Source organism: Larus michahellis, chromosome Z, assembly GCF_964199755.1.
Source record: "Larus michahellis chromosome Z, bLarMic1.1, whole genome shotgun sequence".
NCBI lineage: Eukaryota > Metazoa > Chordata > Aves > Charadriiformes > Laridae > Larus > Larus michahellis.
The window spans coordinates 50,538,130-50,562,333 of NC_133930.1; the positions used below are offsets into that span (position 1 = coordinate 50,538,130).

At 39.3% G+C, this 24,204-nt stretch overlaps 2 protein-coding genes across 19 annotated transcripts in view; one reads left to right on the forward strand and one right to left on the reverse strand.

Annotated features, from left to right (window-relative positions):
• SECISBP2 (SECIS binding protein 2) overlaps nucleotides 1–13,609 on the forward strand; it is a 34,614-nt gene extending 21,005 nt beyond the window's left edge. For all 9 annotated transcript variants that reach the window (XM_074570881.1, XM_074570883.1, XM_074570876.1 and 6 more), the window contains 7 exons: nucleotides 4,841–5,010; nucleotides 6,560–6,698; nucleotides 7,806–7,935; nucleotides 9,670–9,890; nucleotides 10,633–10,787; nucleotides 11,171–11,372; nucleotides 12,176–13,609. In XM_074570881.1, the coding sequence (XP_074426982.1) occupies nucleotides 4,841–5,010; nucleotides 6,560–6,698; nucleotides 7,806–7,935; nucleotides 9,670–9,890; nucleotides 10,633–10,787; nucleotides 11,171–11,372; nucleotides 12,176–12,285 (1,127 nt within the window). In that variant the 3' untranslated portion in view covers nucleotides 12,286–13,609. The remainder of the gene's footprint in view (nucleotides 1–4,840; nucleotides 5,011–6,559; nucleotides 6,699–7,805; nucleotides 7,936–9,669; nucleotides 9,891–10,632; nucleotides 10,788–11,170; nucleotides 11,373–12,175) is intronic.
• Nucleotides 13,610–17,230: 3,621 nt separating this feature from the next.
• SEMA4D (semaphorin 4D) overlaps nucleotides 17,231–24,204 on the reverse strand; it is a 104,999-nt gene continuing 98,025 nt past the window's right edge. For 4 of the 10 annotated variants that reach the window (XM_074570889.1, XM_074570893.1, XM_074570890.1 and 1 more), the window contains 3 exons: nucleotides 20,179–20,388; nucleotides 18,653–18,750; nucleotides 17,231–18,085 (listed from right to left, as the gene is read on the reverse strand). In XM_074570889.1, the coding sequence (XP_074426990.1) occupies nucleotides 18,056–18,085; nucleotides 18,653–18,750; nucleotides 20,179–20,388 (338 nt within the window). In that variant the 3' untranslated portion in view covers nucleotides 17,231–18,055. Of the gene's footprint in view, nucleotides 18,086–18,571; nucleotides 18,751–20,178; nucleotides 20,389–22,952; nucleotides 22,998–24,204 lie in introns of those variants that run through there. The other 6 variants (XM_074570892.1, XM_074570888.1, XM_074570887.1 and 3 more) reach the window with 4 other exon arrangements.

Here is a 24,204-nt window from a genome sequence, read left to right on the forward strand (position 1 = left end):
GTGGGCACACCTGTATGTCCAGCGTAAGGTAGTCCAAAAAGCATTTAATCTTTTTTGGGGGAGGTCCATATTCCTAATAGTGCTATTGGTAAACACTTAAAATCCATGGTAATTTTGTCTGAAGAACCAATTTAGATAGTTGCCTCTTAATGGTTTGATTCATTCTTTCAACCTTTCCAGATGATGGGGGGTGCCAGGGAGTGTGATAATCCCACGTTATCCCTAAACTTGTCATCAGTCCCTGTAGCACCTTTGACGTAAAATGGCTTAATACTCATTTTCCACTATTCCGTACCTAGGAATTATTTGCTCTATCATTACTCATGTCACTCCTGCAGCTGTTGCTGAGACTAAGGGATAAGCTTCCACCCATCCAGTAAGGTGATCTGCCAGGACTAAGAGGTACTTAAACCTGCCTATTGGTGGTAGTTCAGTAAAATCAACTTGTATACTTTGGAATGGCCTTAACCCTGGTTCCCGTCCTCCTCGGGCTTGTTTTCTAAGGGTCGTCTTATTTATTTTCTTACAAATAATGCACCTTTTGCAGATTTGATTTGCTACCATGTAAATGCCAAAACATCCATACTTCTGCAAAACTATATCACACATTGCATGTGTTCCCCAGTGGCTTCCCTGATATAACACTGCCATTATTTCTCTCATTGTTTGTTTATTAACCATTTCCCTTCCGTCAGGCAGAATCCATTTACCATCTTTCTCCACTGCCCCTGCTTCTGTCATTGCTTCCTTTTCTTTTTCAGTGGATATCAATGGGGTCCTTACTGTTGGTACTTGAGGAACAAGATTGTAAATCTTAATAGTTTCCTGCCCCAAGGCCACCTCTTTTGCCACCTTGTTGGCTAATCTATTTCCCCTTGCAGTAATTGAATTGCCTCTCTGGTGGCCTTTAACATGTACAACAGCTATTTCACTTGGTATTAATATATTAGCTAACACCTGCTTTGTACATTCTTCATGTACAAGTTCTTTCTCTTTGCTATTTATTAGTCCTCGTTCTTCCCAAATTTTACCAAAGGTATGCACTACCCCAAAGGCATAACAAGAGTCTGTATAAATTGTTCCTTCCCCTTCTCCAGTTAACTTTAGTGCCTGGTTTAAGGCATACATCTCACACGTTTGAGCAGATCGTGCACTAGGTAATTTTTCAGATGCTTTTAGTTGTTGGCTCATTCCATGCACCACCGCATATCCATTACACCTCTTTCCTTCTGTCACTCTTGAAGAACCGTCTACAAACAAATGAAGACCCCCAGACAGGGGTTCTTCCCTTAAGTCAGATCGTATCCTAGTCTGGTACTCAATTACATCTACGCATTCGTGCGTAAGTTCTTCATCCTTTGCCTCTACTTTTCCTTTCCACATAAAGCTCGCTGGGTTAAGGCAAGAGCTGGTAGTTAAAATCAAATCAGCCTTTTCAATTAAAATTCCTTCATACTTTGGTATTCTTGAATCAGTTAGCCATTTTCCCATGGTTTGCGCTAAAATGGTTTTTACTGGTGAGGTTTACTAACTTCTATCATTCCCCTGGCCACCCTCGGGAGACCGGATCTGAGTTTAGATAAGTAGGCCACTGGCTGCCGTTTATCCCCCAAATCTCGAGTTAACATTCCTAACACAGCCCCTTTGTCTACAGTTACAAATAGTTGAAAAGGTTTCTCCAAAGAAGATAAGGCTAAAACTGGAGCTCTAATTAGGCTCTGTTTTAAATCTTGCACTAAATCCTCCTCTTCTCCTGTCCAAACCAATACATTCTTCAGCTACGTTCTTCAGCTAACAGTTTGGAATATAGTCCTTTAGTCTTTTGAGCATACCCCTCTATCCACAGTCTAAAGTACCCAGTCAGCCCCAAAAATTTTCTCAGTTCCTTCTTGGTCTTTGGCAGAGGTTAAGTCTACTATTCCTTTGATCCTTTCAGGAGTTATTTTTCGACTCCCTTCACTGACTAGATGTCCTAGGTACTTCACTTCTGTTTCCACATATTGCAGTTTCGTTTTTGAGACCCTCAAACCTTGCTGTCCCAAAAAGTTCAATAACTCTTTTGTGGCTTATTTTTCCCTGCCTTCTTTCTCCCCAGATACCAATAAGTCATCCACATACTGAAGCAGGGCTACTCCTGAAGGAGGTTTGAATTGTTCAAGCACTTTTTCTAGCACTTGCCCAAACAAATTAGGGGATTCCATAAATCCCACAATGATAACACCCTCCTGGTGAACCTTGAGCTGCTGGTAGGAGTTGTCGAGGCAGTCCTCTTCCCCTGTTATTCACCCCTCTTCCTCACCCCCAAGTAACAGTCTAAGGGGGATTCACTTAGGGACACTTAAGGGATTCAGCTTCTTTTTCAGTTGAAACATCACGAACGGTTTGGGCTGCGAACGTATAGAATGGATTTTGACGTCCCCAAATCCTGAATCTATTCATCTTGACCCAGCAAAAAGCATATTCACATTCTTCTAATGAGGGTGATTCCTTATTATCCACATGCATGTTTAAGGTCTGACAGATCTAGTCTTCATCAGATCCAAATTTGGGCCAAAATACACTAGAAGGTCTTATGGGTTCTTTGGTCCAAACAAATTCAAATGCAAATGCAAACACGTCCCCCTGGGACACCCCGAAGATCCCCCAGGATGGACACGGGAGCCCCAGGGATGTCCCCAGGACGCCCACCGCCCCAGACACCCCTGGAATCCTCTAAGCTGGATACAGGACACCCTGGGACACCCCTGGGACCCCCCAGGATGCGGTTCAAACAAAACCAACAATAACGTATCATTTTCGTTTTATCTTTATATCTTGTACAAGAATCATGCCAAAACATCAACATTCTCCCTAAAGGACTGTCTGGGGGAATGTTTCCGGGGTCTTTCTTATTATCCCCTTTTTCATCCTAGGCCTAGAATTCTTATTTCCCATTCTGAACAGAGACTTTTCTTACACTTCTTCCTTTCATTTCGTTCTTCTCCAGCTGCACCCCTCATGGGACTACAGAACCGCGGATCTGGACTCCACACTCACTTCGTACCACAGTACATCTCAGTCACTCACACCCATCAAATCTCTTAGAATGTCCCCAACCACCAAGGCAATACTTAAGACAATCCAACTTTCTTACCTTGGTCCGTGCACAGAGTTGCCTGGTGGTAATCTCTGTGCCTTCTGCCTTAAGTTCATTTTTTCCCCCTTTGTTTTTGGTATGGTCTGCCGCTTACGAAGTCTTGGGATCCTATTCGTCTTGCGATCCTATTCGATTCCCTTTGGAGCTCCAGGCAATGATACATGAGACCGTTGAAATCAAGGAGACATGTTTTTCTGTCCTTCAGCGACAAGGGGATGACTTCGGATCCTGGACAAGCACCCAGATTGTGAGAAATGCTCCTTATCCAATAACAATGGCTCAGGCAGTGAACGATACGACACACATTTTATTTAAACATTCTTGCAAGAGCGGGTGACCTAGCAAGTAGGCACACTTTTGGTTCTTGAAACACACCTTTCTATTTCCTAACGCTGGCTGAATTTTCCCTCCCCTGTTTCCCATTGGTTAGGTACTCCAGGGTTCAGAGCCTGTCCAGAGCACCTGAAATTATTCCTGGATGTCCTGCCTCTGTTTACTTCTTTTTATGCTACACCTAGAGGGCTTATCAGACTAGTTTATTTCTTTCCTTTTTGTTGAAATTACGCAATGTCATTAGCCCTGGTTAAATGTTTGACTACCCTTCTAGACACGAATCCGGTATGAATCAGTTTGTCCTTTTGTCTGTGGGGTAGGAGATGTTCTACAAGCCTTTGTTGGAGCCTCTTTGTCTAGTCCTTCCCTTATCATGTCAGCTCTGATGGAAACGGCTTTTCTCTATTGCAAAAACAATACCTGCCTTTCTTACAGTATTGGAGGATCAGCGTATAATACTTCGGAAGTGTGATAGATGGCTTAAAACAAGCTGCCAGAAGCTTTGGTGTTGTTTAGGGGAGAGAGGTTGCCTGAGGCACAAAGGTGTCAAGCACATTCCACTGAGACTTATCTCATCCTCTTCATTGACTTGCTAATGTAACCTCATTTGTATTGCAGGTAACTGAAGTTTGACAAAGTGCTCTCACATGATACAGCAATTCCTACTCAACTGATAGTGAGTCGAAGAAGGAGAGTAGTTTTTAGGGTGTGAGGTCATGGTTTGGAAAGTCCAAGTTCAGTGACTTGGCCCATCATTTAAAGATTCTGTGCTCTAAACCCTCAGAAAAATGCAAGTAAAATAGACATCTTCTGAGAGCTGTGCTGGTTAAGCAAAAGAGACTTAACTGTAGCTTTCAATTACTCATTACCCATCTGCAAATGGAATTCATCCACTTCATTAAGGTGTAACAAATAGTTGGAGTAAGTTCTCCAGATTATTTACAGCTATTAAATCTAAAATCTGTAATATTGCAGCTCAGGATTTATCTTAACGCAGTACAGAATCTGTGGAGGAGGAGATGCTGTTACTATGAAATGTGGAGATTCCTGAAGGTTACCAAGCTGGCATGGTGTGGTGTTGAAGGTAGCTTGGAGTGCAACATTTCACCAAATACTACATTTGGGAGTTCAGGGACAGAGCTTGTGATTTTAGTTGTATAATAAAAGTAGAGAACATGTTAGTCTTTTGGGAGGAGTATCTTTATTAAATAACATCATTTAATGAGACAGTATTGCCTGTAAATATTCTTAATAGCGACACAACACAATTTTAATATGTATGTGCTAGGCCTAATCCAGTCATGAAACTTGCATTGGATTCTAGTTTAGATATTGTTTATGGTTGTCTGATGCAGACTTTTTTTATTTCAGTTGGTGGTGCCATGCCATTGCTTTCTAAACAACCTGCTACAGCCACAAAAAGTCACCGGTTAAACCAAGGAAAGATGCCTCATAACCCTTTGGATTCCAGTGCTCCTTTGGTAAAGAAAGGGAAACAGAGAGAAGTCCCTAAAGCAAAGAGACCAACACGTCTTAAAAAGGTGCTCATATTTTTACCTTAAATAGTACAAATAGGCTAATGTAACTTCATTGTTACTCTGTGAATCTGTTAAACCTTCTGGTATGGATATCTGCATCTCAGCATCCACTTGTCTAAATTCAGTTTTAGCTTTCCTTCATTTAAAAAAGGGGAACGGGTTGGGGAGAAGAGGCGAGTCTTGCTAAATAGCATATACAAATTCCCCCAAAATATATTTTCTCATTTAAGTCACTTGATAGCTGAAGCAGTGCCACTACAGAAGTGTCCACACATCATTTAGGGGAAGATCCAAAGAAATCTTACTTGGTTTGGATAAGATATGCGTATTTGCAGGACTGGGGAAAATGGATCAAACAAAGGTAGTGTTTAACGTTTCTGTGCTCTTCTGAGCCAGAACTTCAGCTGATTCTGCAGCAACTAGTGTTAGATCCACCTGGTGATTTCTCTTGTATCTTCCCTCTTTGCCCATTTGTGTTGCTTCCTATCATGTCTTCTATATCGAGGATTTTGAGGTACCACTCCATTGCTCGGTCACTTTTTGGTCTAGAACAATTCTTACAGAGGTAATGAAAGTAGTTTAGTGGTCATTCTGTGCTGCTTAGTTGAATTTGAGAACTGTGCAATATAAACAACATATATAACAACTCTGGGGAGTGATACTAATTACTGTGTCTTCAGCTGTTCTATCTTCATGCCCTCTATTTTCCAAAGTAGGTTTGAGAAGACAAAGATTGCTTTGTCTGTGTAATAGCTGTGTTCTGCGTATGGTAGGGAGCTTATTTTTGTTCTTTTGTTCATTGACAAATGCAAAGGGAGAAATTTACTTGAGCAATTAGATGTTGTGGTGTAATTAATTACAAATTTTGGGTAGATTTGCTGAGCTAATGGTCATATATACTGCTATATACTTCTTAGCAGTTATGAAAGCGGAGAAGGAAGATGAGTTTCAGGAAACTGATTATTGCATTCACCTACAATAGCATGTTTGGATCCAGCATACGTTCTACTTTTCTTCCTTCTGTGTACCATAAAGCTTAGCTATCCATGGTAATTTCTTCTCTTTTTCTTCAACCAGCAAATTCAGAGACAGCGATCTATTAGACTGACTCAAGATTTTTAACAGGGGAATTAGGGCTCAGAGTAACTGTGCATATATATATACGTATATGTATAAGTACTTGAGCGGTTGGCTGAATTGCTACAAATTGACGGTGTGAATTAGTAAGGTAAAGAGTGAGACTTTTTCACCTGCTTCTCTGCATTGAAGCAATTCATCACTTTAACTTTAGTTCTGCCCTTGTAGTTGATCCTGAGCAATTATTATCTCCACCCAGACGTTGGTATCAAGGAATAAGTCCTGTTATTTGTAGATTTAGGAATATCTTTCCTTCTTTTTATGTGCAAATTAAAAAAAAAAAAACAAAACAGATACTGTAAACTTTGAATGATAGTGCCAGACTTCCTTATGAATGGTCTTTATGTAAGCACTTGGTAAGACAAACTGCTTTGCTATCTATGTGACTTTAAATTGGTTTGGTCTTTATATTTAGATTATTCTGAAAGAAAGAGAACAACGAAAACAGCAACACCTGTTAGAACAGACAGTGGTACCAAAAGATGAAGATAATATTTGTTGGTCTGCAGAAAATATTACTGAAGATGAAATGTTTCCACAGCGTAGTCAAGCAGGTATCTTTCAAGAAAAGGCTATCATACAGTATTGTTATGGTTTGAGAAACCCACAACAATTTATTGTAATTTAGACAATTATTCTATCACCCGATGACCCCTACCCACGTGGGAAGGGCAACTGGGGGGAAAAAACAAGGAAACCCTAGGGTTGAAATATAAAGAGATTTCATAGAATAAGACTCGATAATTAACATTAATAACACTGAAGTACCAATATTGATCCCGATACCAATATAAAATGTACAAGGATTATACTCAGACAGCTCTACCAGCAGGAAGCTGTACACTCCCAGCAGTGGACAGCAAACGTCAGACACTGTGAGTGCTACGGCTTCGGCAGGAAGGGAAGGCCTCAGGGGTCCAGCACAGGGGCAAGAAATTCTCTGGATCACTCCTGTCAAGGAAGAGAGAACTTTGCAGCAAACTTTCTAATTTATATTGAATGTGACATTCATGTTATGAAGTAATACTGTTGGCCAGCTTGGGTCAAGTGCCCAGGTCTCACTCCTTCTCATCCCTGCATCAAGCTAACTTGAAAACACTGATACCTTGAAATCTACATACCATAGCTGGCTATAAAGTAAATATTTTCTCAAATTGAGACACTAGCTCTTCTAAAAGTGCAGTTTTCCAAAGTATTAGAAGATAAATTGGTCCTTTGTTGCTCAAACCAGGACAAGTATGTAGATGGAGGTTTGAGAATGCGCACACATAGTACTTTCAAAAATGTGTACCAAATGAAAACTCTCACTTCAGAATTTTCTAAGATTCAGTTTGGGCTTATCAAGATTTTAAAGTCTGCCAAAGTTGATAGTCAATGTAGTTGAGTAATTGGGATTCTGATTAATGTTCCATACTTTTGTGCCTGTTTGATTTATTATATGTTGTAATGAGAGTCCCTGCATCTCTTTCCGGCAATCTGTTTAAAAAGAGGTATGGTAATAAAAACTAAGAGATAAAAAATGTATTACCGGTTCCCCTACTACCACAGACTGTTGTGATACTGAAGTAATGACTCTTCAAGATATACTTGGCAACTTTTTTGTCTCTTCACAGTGCTTTTTGATCTGTCTTTTTATTGAAATATCTTTATTTACATGGTAGCTGTTCCTGTAACACAAGTTGCTGAAGGGTTTCTGGAGAACACAGGGATCAAGGAATCTACAGAAGGTTCTATGACTTCAAAGCAGCTAACCTCCAATCTTCCAAAAATCCATAGCAGGAAGTTTAGAGAGTAAGTATCAATTGTATCGTTGTCTGTTTTTCCACAGTACCACTGATATGGCATTTTTCAAACAAGATACTTCAAGTGTGTTTTGTGCTACACTAATTGGAGTTTAGGCTGAAGGTTCTAAGTTCTTTTTCAGTTTTTCTGTAAGCTGACACACAAACAAAGAAATCATATCCAGAGATACATATATTTCTGTACATGGCTGTAATTCTCACTTCAAAATGCATGTTTCTTGAAGGAAAAAAAAGATCAGAAATTCATTAGAGGCTAAGGAAGGATAAGGAGCTGCTGTTAAAGTACCTTATTTTAAATAAATGGAATGCCAGTTTATTATTTTAGGGAAAAGAGTAGTACACCTTACTTACTTTTAGTGTGTACTTTGGTTTTCTTCTGCCAGACCAAATGGCAAAAATGTAAAGAATGTGACTAGCCAGATGATATTTTCATGTTATAGCTAGGCAGAGAAAGAAAGGAAAGATTTAGAGGTTATGATGTGCAAACACTTTTAGTTTGTTTAAACAGATGTGTATATGTGTTTCCTTATAAAAGGAGAAATAATCATTACTATATGTGAAGAGGGCAGAGATCCAGTCATGACAGTTTAAAACAATTACTTTAGGTAAGCAGCGTTTTAGTTTTCCTCCCAAAAAGGCACAGCTGGCCTTTTTGCAATTCATGTTATAGTAAAGGTTGATATTGCTACGTCCATTCTTTAACTTCCTGATGCCATGTGTTAGTTCTAATTCAACTTACAACTGCATTAAAAATGACTTAAATTTATGTCTATGCAACACTTTTACTGAAAGCACGGTTTGGGTTGAATATGCCCAGGGCAACTGAGTCCTACCTACTTATTATAGGATGTAGAGCATTCAGCAAAGCTTGGACTATTTTGTGTCTCTAGATTAGATTTTCATTGGTTTAGTAGACTTGTCTTTGACACTTAGTGAAATCAACTGGAAATAATAAATAAAAACTCTTGTAATTTAAATAAAATTTTGAGATAATTGTATCTTTAAATCCAGGTATCTCTTCTCATAATCTTATGTGAATTTGCCACTTGGCACCTTTCTGTTGACTGTGCAGTTGAGATATCTTTAATTTTTCTCTTTGAGACCCTTCTTTACTGAACATTTTTTGTGTAAAATTTGGGGGAGGGAAATAATTTGGAGCCCTGATCTTTCCCAGGGGTCACTAGAAGCATGAAATAGATCTGTTATTATCTTTTCCTTTTGAACCCCACAAGGCTGTAGTTGGTAAGTGAAATAGGATGACAGACAAAAACTATGAACCTGGGGAGGAGTAGTTTGATCCAGATTTCCATCTTTGTTAAGAAGTAAATTAGCATTTTATATTTTGGTGGCTGTACTTTGATTTATGTAGGTCAAAATAAATGCCCTCAGAAAAATGCTTCAATAGAAAAACTTATGTACATATGTACAAATTGGTATAAAACATATATATATAGGTTTATTGTACATGTGTGTATGTATTTTTAGTATGGTTTGGTAGGGGAGACAGATACCACAAGTAACAAAACTTTCTATACATTCTCAGTCCCTGAAAAAAATCTTAAGTAAATTTGTGTTTTCATGTATATAACAAGTGTGTTTGGAGTGGAAATAGAAAAAAGACAAAGACAGAAGGTAAACTGTTTCTATTTTACATATTATATATTTATGTGTTACATATTAGTAATTTTAGGGGTTTTAACATTTAATCGATTCTTTTTTCCAGTTATTGCAGCCAGGTACTTAGTAAAGAAGTTGACAGTTGTGTGACAGATCTCTTAAAAGAACTGGTTCGTTTCCAAGATCGCTTGTATCAGAAAGACCCAGTAAAGGCCAAGATAAAACGCAGACTTGTTATGGGTCTTAGAGAAGTTTTGAAACATCTGAAGCTGAAAAAACTGAAGTGTGTCATCATCTCTCCTAACTGTGAAAAGATTATGTCAAAGGGTAAATAAGTTTGAAAAAATATACGTTTGTTTAATAAAAGAAATGTGAAAAAGCAGACTCGGTATACAGACAGCAGTATTATCATCGGAGCAATTTATTTGAGTAGCCTTGGAAATCCAGTCATATAAAGGTGTCTTCCCTCTTTAGATTGTTTACTGGTGTGCAGCTGTAGTGTGAGCTGCACAAGACTGTCAGGGGTGGGAGAAATTATCTGAAGCTAGAATCTGTTTAGTTATCAATTTGCAGTACAGCTGCACAAAAGATTGTCCTAGCACAGCTGAGAGGACACAAAGGTTACTGATGCCAGCTGTACCACCACAAGAAGTCCTGCTGTTTCAGTCTCTTCTAGGCCACAGATTGACAATAAGTTGTCAGTGATAGTTTGTTTAAAATTTATTGTAATTATTGTCTTTACTTTCTACTAACTTCTAAATAATTTCTTAGCAGATGGCTCTTCTTTTTAATACTACGTTAGACTATACTACACATATAACAAAATATGGAATACTGTCAGTCTAAGGAGACTGCTAATTAAGAATTAAGAAAAAAATGTCAAATTCTGCTTTAAAAATGGAGATTTAACACTATTATTGAAATCTCTATTTTTTTCCTATAAACTTTTGTGATTTCAAAACGCACCTATAATCTTGGGGTATTTTTTGCCATCGTTTAACTGTACTGGCCTTTAGTTATAATCGGCTTGAATAGTGTCATTCTTTGCTAATTCTTTTGTCTGCTTCAGGTGGGTTGGATGAGACTCTACACAACATTATTGACTGCGCCTGTGAACAGAATATCCCGTTTGTTTTTGCCCTTAATCGCAAGGCCCTAGGCCGCTGTGTGAACAAAGCAGTGCCTGTGAGTGTGGTGGGAATTTTTAGCTATGATGGTGCTCAGGTAAGCTAAATATGTAGGTTCATGGTTTTGCTTAGCTTTACTTTTCACCTGTTAAGGGAAAAAAAATACTCTGACTTTTTGTTTTGTTTGTTTTGCTTTTGCACGCTTAACACTCTTTATGCCAGGTCAGTGGCTTATATGAAAAATTGATTTTAGAAGTACAGCCACTCAGCACTGGTCAAGAAACTAGATTGGCCATCTCTTCCTGTTTGTATAAATGCTTGTAAATGGTTTGGTTTTCATGTCTTTATACATACTTAGCTGCACAACTTTTATATATGAACATACATGTTCTGAGTAAGGACTATTCATTACAGATTTTCATGGAGATGTTAAAACTTACTGTATGATTTAATCTCTACTAATATTTTCTGTTTCCATAGGACCATTTTCATAGAATGGTACAACTGACAACAGAGGCCAGGAAGGCCTACAAAGATATGATAGCAGCTTTAGAGGAAGAAGCTGATGGAGGACTAAGAGAAACTCAACCCAGCATCTTAACCACTGAATATGAAAAAAACGGTCTATCAGAAACTGGTAAAACATCTTCCAAGGACTCTGATGAGGATGTACCAAATTATAGTGAGTATTTACTGACTTGTTTTTGGTTCAGGTTTCATTCAAAGTGTGTTTCAATTCTACCATTTTCACTGAAACAAATGACACCTGACACTTTAGTGGTTAGTAAGGGGTGAAATTCTCCTTTTCTGTGAATTCCACCCACTAATTTTATAAACCTGAGGTTGGCTCTTGCTGAGAAAGTCTTAGAGCAAATTATTCTCTGAAATCCACTGATGGCAAGTGGCACTCATTGCTTTGTCCAAGGAGGCTTAACAGAGCTCCTTATTATTTCTATTTATTAAAAAACTTTTTAAGTTTTTATCTAGAAGTGCATAATGTGTAAGTATGGTGGACTTAAGTTTTGTATTGAAGCCTGTTTGAGATGCATCTTCCTGTCCAGAATTGTTCATATTTTGTAAAGGCCTTCCACTTCTCAAAACACATTCCTTCAGCTCTGTTCATACAGTCCCCAGACAATGACAGTTATCACAGATACTAGGCAATTTAAAGCTTCTTTGAAAGTTTTGAAAACTTCGTAGGTTTTTTTAAAGTTGGATCCACCTTCAGAGTTAACCTTGCTTGAATAGAGCGCTGGACAATGGGACCTCAATGGATCCCATCACTCCTAAAGTATTCTGTCATGTGTCATCTGATGTCACGTGGCGTACATGCCCATGTGCCAACTTATCTCAGCACTTACTTTCAGGAGGAAGTAGAGAATCAACGTGACTTTTCATTTTAAGTTTTTCCTCAAGTATTATACAGTAACCTGTTTGTTGTTTGTTTGTTTGTTTTTGTTTTTTTTTTCCCCAAATATTCCCTAGTTAAAATCTGGAAGAGAAAACTTGAAGAAGAGTATAACCCATATGCACTGGAACTGGAAAAGAGTGCAACTGCTGACATGGTGATAGTGAAATCAGAAGAACATCGATAAATCCAGATCCAATTCTATTGGGCTTTTAATATTAATTTTTTTTGACCCCTAGGTAGAGGGTAGCATTATTAAAAAATTTAAGAAACATTTGAAGTCAGCTAAGTAAACTTTTCTGAATCCCTTTAAGCAAAACACACACTGGAGACACTGGCTAATGCTTTTGCATTCTATGTATTTGGCTGATTACTGTAGCAGATGACAACAAATTGCCTTAGCCCCAAACCACTTGAGCTGGCTTGGCATACTTTAATGGTTTTATGGACTAGCATTGATTTGTTAGTGATACAATATACCAAAAGAACTTGCTAGAAAGATAAATTTATTTTGGGAGAGATTCCATGAGCCAGCAGGTTGGGGCTTGCAGGGAGTTGCTTTTTATTTGTAACTCTTGTTTAAAGAACTTCAACTGTTGTTTGATTGTGGGCTTGATTTTGTTTGGTTTTTTTTCTAAATAAACCTGCTCAGGTGGGCAGGCTGGCATCAATGTCCCTTTCTTCCAGTCAGCAAGAAACGAATTCTAGGCAGGCAGCTTGATTGAAACTAATTATGGAAGGCCATGATGACACAGTTCCCAGTTAGCTCTTCTGTGTGGTATTTTGTTCTTCTGGGATCATATAACAGGTGTAAAGGAAAGAACATGAACTACAAAGGTCTGAAATTCCTGAAGTGAAAACGTTTTGTTAAGAATTTTTGTAAAGTTGATCAAGTGTACAATGATGATGTTTCTGCTGTTACTGTGTCTAGTTTATCATAGGTCCCTGAAGGAAGCAACTGTGCCAGCCTGCTACACTATCTGTATATTCCCCATGCTGACAGGCTCCTCATTCCTTCACTTTGGGGTTGTGTTGGTGTATGTATGTAGGAGTTCTTGATCAGTCTCAATTTGTATCTAAGGTAGGGAAAACAGGAGATAAAATTTTAAAACAAAATGTGCTTATAATGGTGGTGGAGCATCTTAGTGGGAATGTCCCATGTAAATACCATTGTTTACACAAGTTGCAGACATAAGAGAACAAACCTAAAGAAAGTAAGTGGAAGATGCACATGTAATTTCTGTCAGCTGTTATGAAAGATGATATAGATGCCATGTGCTGCTGACAGCATCTGTGAAGTGTGTCTGTAAGTGCTTCACCACACTGAATATTTGTAGAGCAATACTTCAGAAAGTAGCTGCCTTGTGAAGTTAGAAGTTATATAAAAAATTTAAATAATTTTGAAATTTCAAACAATTTTCTAGAATGTAAATTGTATAAAATCTGTTACAATATATTGATTCTATAATGTATGGTTGTGACTTCAGTAAACTCTTCTGGTGGGCGCTTAATGGTACTTGAAGTGTCAGTTTTGAGGAAGAAGGTTGGTAAGGGAAGCCAGCCCAAAGCTGAAATGCACAGTTGGTCACTAGTTATGATGATGATCTTTTTTTATTAGTTTCTTCTAATCTTAAATGGAAATTAAGGGTAAAAGATCCCAGTGATGAAAGATCGTTACAGCTAGCGGATATCCTTGATCCAGAGGTAAGTTCTGTTTTATTTGTACTTATGCCACTTTGATACACTTCTAAAACTCTGAAACTGCTAAACCTAGTCACTGTATGGAATGGGGAGGAGTTGCTGAAGATAATATTAACAGCTTTTTCTCTTTTTTGGGGGGGGGTGTCATATTTTCTATTTTGTCTTATTGTAGAAGAGCATGAAAGGTTACTTTGGAAGCGTTATAGTTTGTTCAAAGGGTGTTATTTCCTGTTTGTAGGGAAAAAAAAATGCACTTATAAGGGGTCACAGCTGTGTTCACTAATTCTTTTATACAAATGTATTTTCACAGAGTTATCTAAACAAAAAATCTGGCAACCTTTTTGTACTACTTGCAGTAGTTTGCTGCAATCTAGTGAACAAATAGAGCAGGGACAATTCAAGAAATGTCTTTTTACAAGTTGTCCCTTAGCCCTATAAGATGTCATAAGAGAAACACAATGGGGACAAAATTTCCTTTGAACATTGATGTTGGAAATCTGCATCAACATTAATTTATGATTGCCAATGTGAAAAATAGGGAAAATGGTTTGTGTATAAGAATAGAGCTCCACATGGGGAAGGACAAGGAGCTCGTTGAGAGTGTATGGGTTAAGATTAAAGGGAAGACAGGGGAAGGTCACCTGCTACAGGCCACCTGACCAGCAGAGCCAAGCAGATGAGGCCCTCCATAGGCAGATGGAAGTGGCTTCCCATTCACAGGCCCTGGTCCTCGTGGGGGATTTCAGCCACCCTGACATCTGCTGGAGGGACAACACAGCAAGGCACCAGCAATCCAGAATGTTCCTGGAATGCACAGACGACAACTTCCTCCTCCAAATGGTAGGGGAACCAACAAGAAAAGGTGCTATGCTGGACCTCGTTCTCACCAACAGGGAAGGACTGGTGACCAACATGAGACTCAGCGATAACCTTGTCCGCAGTGACCACGAAGCAATAGAATTTAAGATCCTCAGGGCAACTAGAAGGATATATTCCAAGCTTACGACCCTGTACTTTAGGCACGCAGACTTTGATCTCTTCAGGGATCTGCCGGCCAAAGTGCTGTGGGACAAAGCTCTAGAGGGGCCCAGGACAGCTGGTCAGTATTCACGGATCACCTTCTCTGTGTCCAGGAGCAAACTATACCGACAAAGAGGAAGGCAGGAAAGAATGCTAGGAGACCTGCCTGGATGAACAGGGAGCTCCTGGACACACTGTCACACAAAAAGAAACTTTATAAGGAGTGGAAGAAAGGACAGCTAGAATGGGGGGCACATAAGGAAGCTGTCTGAACAGCAAGAGACCTGGTGCGAAAAGCTAAAGCTCATTAGAATTAAATCTAGCCAAGGAGATCAAGCGAAACAGCAAAAATTTCTATAGGTACATTAATGGTAAGAAGACGACTAGGGAGGGTGTGGGCCCCCTCAGAAAGGAAACGGGGGAGCTGGTGACAAGTGATATGGAGAAGGCCGAGGTTCTCAATGACTTCTTTTCCTCAGTCTTCACTGGCAAGGGCTCCAGCCACACTCCCAGCATCACAGAAGACAATGGCAGGGGTTGGACAGAACTGCCCATCGTAAGTGAAGATCAGGTTCGTGACCATCTGATGAACCTGAAAGTGAACAAGTCCATGGGACCTGATGGGATACACCCACGGGTACTGAAGGAACTGGCGGATGAGGTTGCTAAACCGCTCTCTATTATATTCCAAAAGTCATGGCAGTCTGGTGAAGCCCCACTGACTGGAAAAGGGGAAACATAATCCCCATTTTCAAAAAGGGAAAGAAGGATGAACCAGGCCTCTCAGGCCAAGTTCAGGCCACTCAGTCTAACCTCCATGCCTGGTAAGATTATGGAGCAGGTCCTCCTGGAGGCACTGCTGAGGCAGAAGAATAATGAAGAGGCGACTGGGTACAATCAACATGGCTTCACCAAGGGCAAATCGTGCCTGACAAACCTGGTGGCCTTCTATGAGAAGGTCACAACATCAATAGACAAGGGGAGAGCAACTGACGTCATTTACCTGGACCTGAGCAAAGCCCGTCCTGCATGGCATCCTGGTCTCCAAGCTGATACAATATGGGTTTGATGGAGTGACAATTCAGTGGATAAAGAACTGGCTTGACGGCTGCACCCAAAGAGTGGCTATCAAGGGGTCCATGTCCAAGTGGAGGCCAGTGACAAGTGGAGTCCCTCAAGGATCAGTACTGGGGCCGGTCTTGTTTAACATCTTCGTCAGCAACACGGACAGTGGCATAGAGTGCACCCTCAGCAAGTTTGCTGATAACATCAAGCTGTGTGGGGCAGCTGACATGCTGGAGGGAAGGGATGCCATCCAGGGGGACCTTGACAGGCTGCAGAGGTGGGCCCATGCCGACCTCCTGAAGTTCAACAAGACCAAGTGCAAGGTCCTCCATCTGGGTCGGGGCAATCCCAAGCACCGATATAGGCTGGGCAGTGACTGGCTTTGAGAGCAGCCCTGAAGAAAAGGACTTGGGGATGCTGGTGGACGAGAGGCTCAACATGAGCCGTCAGCATGCACTAGCAGTCCAGAAAGCCAATCGTATCCTGGGCCGCATCAGGAGAAGCATGTCCAGCAGGTTGAGGGAGGTGATTCTCCCCCTCTACTCCACTCTCGTGAGACCCCACCTGGAGTACTGCATCCAATTCTGGAGCCCCTACTAAACGAAAGATATGGACGTGCTGGAACGTGTCCAGAGAAGGGCCACAAGGATGGCCAGAGGGCTGGAGCACATCTCCTATGAGGACAGGCTGAGACAGTTGGGGTTGTTCAGTCTGGAGAAAAGAAGGCTCCGAGGAGACCTTGTAGTGGCCTAGCAGTATCTTAAGGGTGCCTACAAGAAAGCTGGTGAGGGACTTTTTAGGATGTCGGGTAATGGTAGGACTAGAGGGAATGGATTAAAACTAGAGATGGGACAATTCAGACTGGACGTTAGGAAGCAGTTCTTCACCCTGAGGGTGGTGAGACACTGGAACAGGTTGCCCAGAGAGGTGGTGGAAGCCCCATCCCTGGAAGTCTTTAAGGCCAGGCTGGACAGGGCTCTGAGCAACCTGATCTAGTGGGAGATGTCCCTGCCCAAGGTCCCTTGTTAAGGTCCCTTCCAACCCTAACAATTCTATGATTCTAATTCTAATTTTCACCCTATATGTGTGACATGGGTTATTCATGTATGAAAAGGGTCATGGAGGAAAATCTCAGACTGAGGAGAATGCTGCTTTCTTCAATGTGGGAAACAATCTAATTTAAATATTACCTGTTAGGGGATAACTTAGGGATAAATACAAAGCTCTCTGCTATTGCCAAGAGCAGCTGTCCCCATGGACTCAAGCTATAGTGATTCTTAGTTAGCATCTTACTTGCTTACAGAATGTTAAAAACCATTGAGAAGATAAGACAGAAGACTTGAATTATGCCTCAGACTTTTGTTTATTACATGCAGAGGGACAACACTCTGACCGGGAATGCAGTAAAATTATTTCACTGTGGATTAAGTAGGTTCTCACATTTTCAATCTGCAGTTCTCTAGGGATATGTGAATTTGATGCAATTGTAGTCTTAGAATTCATTCAACATAGAATTTTTTTAGAGCTACCACAATTATCTCAAATATAGAAAAATAATTTGTAAAAACCAAGTGCTTTAAGTTGGGTGCTTTGTAATCTATCTGTATTTTGAGAATTAGTCAAAAGCTCTTTATTTGCTACAGAAACTTTATTACCAAAGGAAATGTGTTTGAACAAATGAACTTGCTAACACCAGAAAGGAATGCTCTTTAAAACATTGGGAACAGAGTATAAGGGTAAACACATTAAAGAAGATAAATTGACATGCCTTTAAATAAATGTGGTACATCTCTAAATTATATGCCAAGATCCTTAAGCCCAAAATTAACATGTTTGGTTAATGAACTCAGAAGCCATACATCATATTATATTGTTTGAGCAGCACAAGTCTTACTGAGACCACTTCTGTTCTTCATTAAGTTGAAATAACTGGCATCAGAAAACCAAAGGTAGTTCCAGCATGAAATGGGTGGCCTTTCTTAATAGCATGTAACTTAGTTACTCTTCAGTACAGTAAGGATATCCTCTTCCACCTCAAGCTTCATGTGATTCTCCTAAATATCAGTTTTACTGCCAGCACTAGCTCTTGCAAATACCTCTTTGAATGCTGTAATACTGGGTACTCCAGCTTGCATACATTTCTCCTTCTAGCTTCTCCATTCCTTTATCCATTAGAGGCTGGTTTTCTTGTTGCAGCTCTCCTGAGGAAGAAAAAATTCAGAATGATGTGTTACTATTGCTTTAAAAATTGAAACGGGGTTTAAAGATTGCCTGTACTAACTATTCTACGTGCAACAAGCATGTGTCATATCCAAAAGTTATCAAAAGTCATCTTTGTTCTGACTGTCTCCAGCAGTTCTAACTGTTGGAGAAAATCTTTTTTTTAAAGGCTGGCCAGCTTTGATGGACAGTACCATTTATTAAGTCTAATAGTCTCCACAGCCCAATTAGTCTACAGATGGGATTAAATTAATCTACTATATTCAGTATACACAGAATTAGCGTTTTGGGCAAGATAAGAACTACTGACTGATTAGCACTTGATTAGTGAACTGAAGGAGCAAGGTCACATAAGGGTAATATATGTCATAGATCAAGCAGATTTTACTGCCGAGAGGGTCAGGAATGACGACGTGTACAGGAACACTAATCGCTTTGTTACATAAATACATTTGGTTGTAGAAACATCATAGGCTATTTATAAAATTGGGACTGTAGTGGATCATGTAGAAAGCATTGTAAGAGGTATCTTCTCCAAAAATTCTTACCCACATTTCTCTCCAGTTTTTCATTATCTTGTCATGTTCGCTGATGGCGCTTCTCCAGGTATCAAATTCTTTGGTCCATCCGTCCTGACCAGTACTATCTGAGAATTGTACATGAAGATGATTACATAACTACATAATTATGAAGTAAGTCATTACCTGCTCAGTTGTAGTACTTCCTGTGGAGGATTGGGCTAGAAGGAACAAAACCCACCATCTTGTGCTTCATTTTGCCCTATCTCCTCTTATGTTATTTGGAAATAAGTTCTATTCAAATGGTTATGTCTCTTCCCCTCTGCAGCAAACTTTATAGCCTCCAGAGTAAACAGATTCAGTGCCTTTATCTGTGATTTAATGTCTAGAAAATATGACCTACACATTAAAGTTCAAACCCATTTAAGCATCACAGGAATGCTCCAGTTAGATCATACCAAGCCTGGGGAGAAGAATGATATGGTACAGCTGACTATGTCCTGTTTGTAATTTCCCTATTTTTTGGTAATGTTAACTCTCAACGGAAAGAATAACTAGGAAGCGCTATTTTACTGCATCTTGATAAAATTCTAGTTCTAATTCTGTCTGCCAGTTTTTCTTGCAGAATGTAACACTCGTGGGTGACATACACAGATGTAACATTTTCTATTTATCTCTCAGGACACCAGCAACAGTATATAATGCTTTTGGAGCACAGTGAAAGACTCCCTTTGTTTTAGATTTACAATAGTTTCATCAAGATGTTCTCCATTCTGCTTCTGAGACAGACTTCAAAGTAACTGAAGTGAGGGCAAGACAACTTGTGTAACTCCTACTGCTTTTCTCTGTCACTGAAAAAAGGGTTGAGTTGTTCTTGACAAATTAATGTTTGTTATTAACCAGCTAATTAATTTTTCCTTCACTCTGCCAAGAAAATCCATACTATATCATCTTCATTGCTTTTGCTGTCTTTTTAAAGACTATTTAGACCTCCAGGCCTGAATAAGTTCTCAAAGGTTAGTTGCAAATGACTCTCAAGTTGCTTCAGTCAGTTCTGGGTACCCAAAGATCTTGCATAGCTGCAGAAGTTAACTAACTGACCTCCTGCTCAGTTGGTGTCCAAGTGAAGAGGACTGCCCTCACTCGGCTACAGGTAGTTTACAAATAATCTGATTTTTCAAAATCCTGGGTGGTGGGTGTTTCACTTTACCATCTGACTTTCTTGGCATTAAAGCATTTTTCTACATTACCCTGTAATGTTCTGGCAGAGTACTTATTTTTAACTCCTCTGACTTCCAGTTTGTGCCTATGACTATGCCAGTTTTGGTTTCATTTCTAGATCACAGCTGCTAATTTGCAGGTTAGTCCTTTGTGGGAGGGTGTGGAAGGAAATTTTTATGGCTCTAAAACCTTTTCATAAACAATTGAAGTGGATACTAATACAGTAAACAAGAGTTACCATCTTCAGATATGCACATGCTTTATGGGTGTAAATTACTGAGCTTTATGCATATCAGAGTCAAGCCAAACATGGCATACGTTCAAAACCAGCCTACCTTTATCTTCCACTGTGATGTGCACTTCTGATGATATGTTCCCAACTTTTGAGATGAATGAACATTTATATTCTGTATTTTCCAATACTGAGTCTTTCACCCAACTCAGAACATGCACTCTGCCATCAAATAGCATATGAGATTGTTCAGTGATACATGCCTTCATCTTCTGTCCGTTCTTCTTCCAGACAAAATAGGAGTCATCTGGACCTGTAAAAACATCAGTCAGCTTATTTTGTAAGAAAATACAAAATGAGTCTTTGAAAAGAAAACAAAACCCTAACAACCTGAAGGTTAGGCTCAAAAGCATAAATGGTTGATTGTAATGTTTTAGGTTTCTTCATCTGAAATTCTGGGAATGAAAAACCTGGGATAAAAAGGAGCTAGCACTGGTAATTTAGGTTCAAGGCATAATTGTAAATCAGTTCCTATGTATAAATTAATTTTGTCTGGATTGTCACAAGGGGGAACTTACCCCACAAACACGATAGAGCACATGATAAAGATCAGCTCTATCTGCCTATGCAATTTTCTGTAGAGCTAGGCCATGTTACCTACTGCTGATCAAGCTATCTTCTGGTACAAAGCCGAAACCATCAGAGACATGCCTTACAAAATCTGAAATAAAGGCCAGGAGGGGAAAAAGTTCAAGATCTCAGTGTGTCAAAGATGCTGGAAGTAATAAAGAAGCAGAATTGGAAAAAACACAGAAACATTAGTCACAGCAGGCAATTAGGCAAGACAGAACTTGGAAGAAGCCTGGATCAACAACAAAGAGCAATCTAATCTTTTAGCCTTGTTGCTATTATTCGTCTTAACCTGTGAGGACAGAATTTGAATAAATCAGAGATTGATGCTTGCCCAGAGGACAGAACAGTTGTTCCCAGAAAATTAGCAAGGTTGGCTGAAGCGTACTTGGCAGTGTCAGAGCTTTTTCATTTAAAAGAAAGACATCTGGGCCAAGCTAAGAACTTTGTGATAATTCTGATGTTTAAAATATGCCTGTTTCTCCCTCAGGGCCTGGAATGCAGATTAGCCTTAGCAAGAGACAACATAAAGAGAAATTTGGCTTAAAATAAACTTTTGCAAGTATCTCCTGAGAGAACAGGTAACCTACTACAGACGTCAGCTTTTACTATGAGCATTTCAGTTTGCAAGGCGGTGTGGCATTTTTCTCTAGAAAATGATTTGATTCTATGTCAGTTTTTAGATAATCATGCAGGCAGACCAAAAAAAAAAAAAAGTATTTACATCTGTGCACTTCTTCAGCATAACATATTAAATTCTTTAAAAGTTTGGAAATAAAACTAACATACTACAAATATGGAGACACAAAAGGAGAGAAAGGGTGAATGATAAGAGAGCATGATCTAGTTAAAGCCTGGTAGAGTATCTCTCTGAAGGAAAGAGGGAGGGAGGGAAGTGACACAATCTCTTGAGAAGGACTGACAACAGCTCTGACAAACCGGAGAGGGCAAGCATACACTAAACTGAAAGCAGCTAGCCCAGCACCCACTCATGAAAAAAAAAAAAAGTGTTTTATGGATTATTGTACTCATTCTAAAATTAACAGTAGATAGGTTGCATGTTGCTAAAATCATGGGAATTCTGTAACCGAGGACAAATTATTTCAGGAAACTAATGCTGAAGTTGGAATTTGGACAAATGAGAGGAATAGTAAGTCAAGCACAGCAGAAAAACAGAAATCATCTAAGTAAAAAAAGAAAAAAAAAAAACAGGCTTTGAAGAGTAGAAACCTACTTCAAAATCACTCTGGGTTATAATTTCTAACAGATGCCACAATAAATGTGACACAGCATTAATACAGAAATGAAATGAAGTGATAGTGTTCACAGAGGACAAGCTGACTTGGAGATTTTAAGACTAATTTGACCACGGTGAAGATCAGTAAGAAGAGGGAATGCTGTGGCAGAAGCATCAGGGTGAACTTTTCCAAGTGTAGAAGTGTTATTACTCTAGCATTGTAAAGCTAAAAGCCCACTGCTTGAGTAAAGCCACAAGCTCGTTTTATTTGCAGCAGTTCAAGCCCTAACACATGGGAATAGGGCCAATGAGGAAGTGGCATGTTCAGTGCAGGACACTTCCCTAACCTTACTTCAAATGTTACCGTTCACACCAGAGAACCTGCTCTACTTTCTGGTCTAAAGATCACAATTGTTTCAGAAATCTACCAAAAGCTCAGTTTAGACACACACTTCACCTAAAGACTAAAATCCAACAGCTTCCCTATACGGGAATTTTTGCAAGCTGTGTTGTTTCAGGCTGGTCCCTTAAAAAGTTGCAGCTGGGCAAATTTACCCTAGCTTTGTTTTCTGTACAGTCAGAAGCACTGGAAATCCCCAGAAAGTAACACTCATACAGATTAGTCAACAGCAAAATCTAGGTTAAAGCAGTAGTCAGGGTTTTTACTGATCTTTATGTTTCACTGCAGTTTATTGCTGAATTTCAGGCACCGTACTATTAGTTTCTCTACTTTTATTTCCTTTTCAGGGTTGATCAGTAGAAAAACTACTCTGTGAAACAGTTTAATCTGCAAAAATATTGAATCATATTTGTTAAGTGCAAATTTTCTACAACTCTAGAGTGACATAAATTCAGACTCGGATGTAATGGTTAGAGAAATATTTTTTGAAGATAAAGGGAATTAATATGAACATACACTCTGTATTTGCTACTGTTGCTATAATACAAGTTAATTACATGTCTAACACAAACTTTAAAATACAAATTTCTAACACGTTTGATCTACTTACGTTGTCATCCATTTTAAGAATGCTTGAAAGATTTAAAAAAGTCATCTTATTAAAACAACATTCAAGCAGAGAATTAAACAGCAAGTCAGATATATACGTAACTACATTTAAGCAACAATGAAAGATATTCAAACAGTTAGCTTTGAAAGCATTGCTTCAGTCTCAGTAGATATATTATTAATAATCAACTTCACCACCATAAGAATTTTAGAAGGGGAAAGGTTAACTACCAAACTACCCCTTTTCTCTGCCTAAACTCCTTCCTAATTTCCAGTGTCAGTGGAAGTGTTTGCTACTTTTCCATATATATTTCATTTTCTGTACCTCTGCTTCCAGCACTCTGAGTGAAATGGAACTGCCCAGATAGTAACAGCCCAGGTACTGTTCAGGTAGTTTCTGCTGGCAAAATGGGTTCTCTGACCTAGTTAGGTCAGGCAGGTTTGCACAAACCATGTATTTAATAGCCAGATGATTTTGCCTCAAGATTTTCCACAAGGAGAAATTTCAGCAGCCATAAATAGCATTAAAAACCCACAGTCTAACTGTATTCACTGAATTATTGGTGTAAATTCAATCTTAGGTTAAAACAAATAAATCCACATTTAAAGAATTGAAGTATACAGCTACAGATTCAGAGCAGCATGCTGATGTGCCTGATGAACTGCACCAAATTAAGTATTTGCCATATCCACATCAAATCCTAGTAACATTTGTCTTTTGAGAAAGCTTGGAGATACTAATTCAAAAGCAAGAGATTGTGGATTAAGTAGAGTTTGCTGACATAAGGCTGAGGTGGGGGAGCAAGAGGGAGTTCTGGCTAAGCTAGAAACTTTTGCCAAATGCTGCAGCTTGCAGAGCTGTGTAGATGTTTCAAAAGCTACCCAATGAAGCTGTATAATGAAACACTCAGAAGCACTGCCCCATTGCTGTTGGTTTATCACACTGTTTTTTGTCATTTTTAACATGGTTCTTGGAGGGTAACATTAAAACAAGGCTTCCCTATACATTATTCAGAGAAACACTTCAAGCTAGAGGGAGATGAGTTGGGTAAAACAAAGCATGAGCCACCAGCAAGCCTAAATCTCTTAAAGCTTTCCCTAGCTAAACTGATCTCTGAAAATTGACAGCAAATTGAAACCAAGTGAAGATAGCTGATGGGTATCCCACAGAGACATTCTAGCGGGGTAACAAAGTCTTTTTCATGAATTCCTATAATTTACACATGGAACAGCTACCAGAGGCTATACTCAGT